Source organism: Echinococcus granulosus (assembly GCF_000524195.1).
Source record: "Echinococcus granulosus chromosome Unknown EG_S00054, whole genome shotgun sequence".
In the NCBI taxonomy this organism is placed as follows: Eukaryota; Metazoa; Platyhelminthes; class Cestoda; order Cyclophyllidea; family Taeniidae; genus Echinococcus; species Echinococcus granulosus.
The window spans coordinates 85358-89862 of NW_020170434.1; the positions used below are offsets into that span (position 1 = coordinate 85358).

Genomic DNA, 4505 nt, shown 5'->3' on the forward strand with positions numbered 1-4505 from the left:
ATGGTGGTTGGTGGGTGTGTAGAAGGGGTGGATAATTACGTTGATTAGCTAATGGGCCTGAAATGTGTGAATGCTTAAACGTTCTTCATTTCACCAACGTGATTCCCAGCGCGCTCTTTGTGATGGAGGTAGTGAACGTTACCCACATAATAGACATGCATGGTCATGCAGGCTTCTCACACCTCTTTCCAAAATTGGGTTTGAAGTAAGGCTTGCTGATTTACGGCCTCCTTTAATAAGTAACACGGTCCGCATCAAAAGCACTGAACCCACACATTTGTTTGGGGCAAATATCACTTTAATCCTTGTGAAAGAATTTATGAGAAAATGCGCTTGTTCTTAAAAATTGTTTTTGATTATTATATTCGAAGATATCACTATAATTTGGCATGGCGTAGCACTTCACAGAAGTATTTCGTCCTCATCTTTTTATGTTTATTTTGAAACATGAATCACGAAGAGCCTCTCCGCCACCAGCCTTTTCCCATCCTCCGATCAGTCGACCTGGCCAAACTTCAAACGCCTTAGGAAGCAGTTAGCTCTTAAAAATATGTTTCCACCTAAACTGCGACGAATTTTATTTGTCTCAGAGCAATGCTGAAGGATATAGAGTTCTCACAACCTGTTTTTGGTGTTTTATCTCATGCGATTACCACAGAATACGTAAAAGATCGCATTTTTGGGAGTTTCGCATTTAGCCGTTTGTGGTGTAGTTTAATAAACCAACAAACACTGACAGTAAGAAAAAAGAATTGACATGGAAAGTAATTCGCTTATTTATGAATGCAGGGAGATAATGGCATAACAGGCGATTAGCCAACCCACAATATCGCATCAATGTGGAGGGGATAAAACTGACAGCACCATCACACCTTTGCCTGCACAGTTATAATAACGCTTTGGGAGACGGGAAAGCTAAAAATCCCCATGAGATGCAAGGGTAGTTCATTAAAATAAATAAAAATGTTTTGGTTTCACATTTATCATGCCATGGATGCTTTGAGCCCCCTGCCTCCCTGCTTTGGTCCACTTTGCGTTGTGTTGGAGCATTGTCCATTAAACCCTTTCACAAATAGGCCATCAAATTGACAACCACCTTATCTTCTCTAAGGAAACGCCTACATTTGGGAAGTGTTGACTCTTAAGACCCTTTTTGCTAACGCCCTTTGTTTTTTTTATAAAAATGGCTCTTAAGGCCTAAAATATTGCGATTTAAGGTAACAAAGACTCGTAAGAACAGGTTCAAAGACTAATTACTGAGATGTAATTGCAGTTTGGTGATCACGAGAGTCGCCGATCCTGATTTATGGGTACATAAGCAGCTCATGGCTTAATATAGGAAAAATAGGAAAAAAAGTAAGGAAAGAGCGGTATTAGAGGACTGTCGATGGATACTGGATGGATAAACGGCTGGATGGACTGGTGGAGGGATGGATACGGGATGGATGGATATGAGGTGGGTAGACAAATTGAGAGAAATGTACTCTCTTTTTTTCTAGCAAAATCATTTGTCCTACCCCAGTTTCTTGATATAACAAGTCCACTTTTAGGGGTAAAATTGTTCTGCTTGTTAGTGTTTTAACACACCGTCCGCTAAAAGGTGCGGTTTTCAGCCACACCCCTGCTAGCCAAGTGCTTTTGCTTCTCAAGCTGTCTGCACGCTGGAAACAGCTGGCAAACAGCAGCATATTCTTTACATTCTTCAAAACTCCTTCAATTTGAAGCAAGTTGAGGATAAGCTTTGGATCTGGGTCATGAAAGTCGAGTGCTTTGCACTTGACGAGTTCGATATATTGTCAGCCTGTGTATGTTTGCAGTGACTTGAGTCGTTATGTCAAATTAGGTCAAAAAATTGGACAAAAACATGGCTTTGTGTTAATCAAAATAAGTTTCCGGTTAACAGACATTACCAATTAGATGCAGATGCATGACACAAGTCAGTGACCACTACATTCAGCTGCTACAGTTCAAGTATCTACTAACTTTCTTAGCTATAGCAATATTTGATGATCTTTGTCTCATTTTTAGTACAACATGAAGATTGTTAAACTGTTTATGTTGCTGATAGCGCTAATCAGTAGTATTTTCGTTCGATCCGAATTAAGTGGCTCTCTGCCTTCCTGCAGTACTCCACACCAGTAAGGAAGCAATTTGTAGTCCTTTAAATCTGTCGAATATTCTTTACTTATTTCCACATAAAATTGACTGAAACGATTCCGCAAGTAAGAGTAGAGATTCTCAGATGTCTTTTAAGGGTTATTAAGAAAACCCTCCTGTTCTCCACGGAATGGAAGCTATTTTGATCCACTTTTACCTGCCTGCTATTTTCAGCGATTGCTCTTCAAAGTCGATCATTTCTACGAGATTCAAGACAAAAATAAATATTGGCATTAAATTTGGAGCAGTCATATCCATGGTCGACATTAATGTGCTCACCTTTGGATTTCTGTTAGAACGGTACATTTCTGCGGTTCATTGTCCCACGACAAGCCCAGTTTTCATGCCAACTGCCTAGCATAGGCAAATTTATATGAAAGCAGGACCACTTGATCTAATGCAAAGCGTGATGATGTCTTTTAAAGTCCTCTCTGATTTCCCTCTTCATCTACTCTTCATTGATCATCCTCACCCCATCTGACCCCTCCTCCGTTATGAGTGGCCGCAGACTCACCCATTCCTCCATATTATGTACCATGATTTTAGGCAAAAGTGATTTAATAAGCATCTGCGGCTCTAAAGGCAGGCAACACACCGTTTTTTCCGTTCCAAGACACATGTGTCCGAAGGTGGCTTAGAAGAGTCAGTAAAATCCAACACGGAGTAAAAGCCTTGGAAGCATTAATGTTCTGGCGTTACATGCAAATAAACTGAAATTTGCATGCATAGTACAATAATATTCAACAGTGAGGATTTCTTCTTCACAATTTTCTACACTATTTACCTTTTTTGTGAGTGGTAGAAATGTCATAAACAGTTTGACCTTTTCACCTGTCTTGCATTTCAAAATTTCGAGGCTTGAGCCATCTACTCTGAAACCAAATACAACAGCTGCTTTTTCACTTAAAGAAGGTGGCTTTGTCAAGCAAAAGACGAGTGAATTAGTTGCTTTAGTGGGGCTTTGACTTTTTGTTCCCTTTTGCATTAAAAAGTGGAGAGAAGGTGAAGACTGCTTAAAACGCCGCATCTTGGAACAACAAACCATTCAAAATGTCCACAAATGGATAGCTAGAATAAATATTTCGCAGAAAATTTGGCGTAAAATTGCCGTTGCTGGCATAACTGGGGCTAGAGAGCTATTAGCATACCTGACACATGCATGTGCTGTCCCCATTTTCCTATCTAGGACCTACGTCACAAATATGTGACAAGCATAATTTATCAGATTCATGTAATAGATTATTGTACTGAGTTCTTGGCATAGGTATAATTGGGTTTTTTTAAAATTAAATAGCAGTATATGGACTGAAGGTATGATAGAGCAATGAAACATTTCCACTGCGGTGGCTGATTTTCCTCTGTGACTCTGTTAGCAAACATCACCAAAGTGCCTTCAAGGAAGGGCTGGCACTGCATGTTTCAAAAGTTGTAAAATTAAGGTAGGTAGGTGTTTTATTTACTGTCCAACTCACTATACTGTGTAATGCACCTTCCTCATCATTCAAAAACCGATGGATCTTTTACTACATCGAGAATATCCAAGAAGGAGCTTTAACGGGGAAATGAGCTCCTAATTGTCAGGCCCTTCAAAGGCAGCAGAAATATACAGATCTGGGTTAACTCCCTTAGAAAACACAAACCGGGAGGATATGATAATTGTTTTATTAGTAACATAAAGAAGTGGAAGACTGATGACATGAGTGGGACCTCGTGATGTCGGCGAGGAGGCAGAATCGAAAGAGACAGACAAAGCCAGCGGAGTAACCGAGGCAATTGTAGACAAGCATTATTCTACTACATTGGAGCTAGACAATGGAGCTCAAATTCTCTTGTCCATTAATCCGATTTGCAGGACGTCAACGACGCGACAAGTGGGGATTTGGTTCAGATGGCGTTGGTAATGCAATAATCTCCTTCCAGTCTGTAGATGTAGAATCAGGAAATAGATTGATGCAATTTACCATCTATTTGTACACAGAGATATGATTGATGGCCTTTTTGTCATGCTTTTTATGACTAGGTGTACTAATAACCTTTCCATTTTTACCGAATGAAGAAGCTCCCAAAGAACGCATATACAAAACTTGCTACATATATAAATTTCGGTCCCAAAGAGCATAATAAGCTATCCTTAGGAAGTACTTACGCACCTGTTTTGCACGCCTTGTATGCATTTATTTGTAAAACTGCATTTAAAAAATGAAAGTTTTGGTTAAGTGTTTGCCACTTGGTGTCACATATATGTGACGGTCAGGTTTTCTTCCCCAGTCCCTGAGTCAGAAACATGTGGCAAGTGTTCTTTTCAAGCTTGTGATAGTTGATAAAAGCTGATAAAATAAGTCCAAAAT

The 4505-nt window shown here is 39.7% G+C and overlaps 1 protein-coding gene across 1 annotated transcript in view; it reads right to left on the reverse strand. All coding sequences in view use genetic code 11, as the record gives it.

The window, feature by feature from the left end:
* The window catches only part of EGR_06261 (hypothetical protein), a gene marked incomplete at both ends in the record, with an annotated part of 10768 nt that extends 8305 nt beyond the window's left edge, over positions 1-2463 (reverse strand). The window contains 2 exons of the mRNA XM_024495510.1: positions 183-304; positions 2315-2463. Of these exons, the coding sequence (XP_024350033.1) occupies positions 183-304; positions 2315-2463 (271 nt within the window). The remainder of the gene's footprint in view (positions 1-182; positions 305-2314) is intronic.
* Between the last annotated feature and the right edge of the window lie 2042 nt (positions 2464-4505).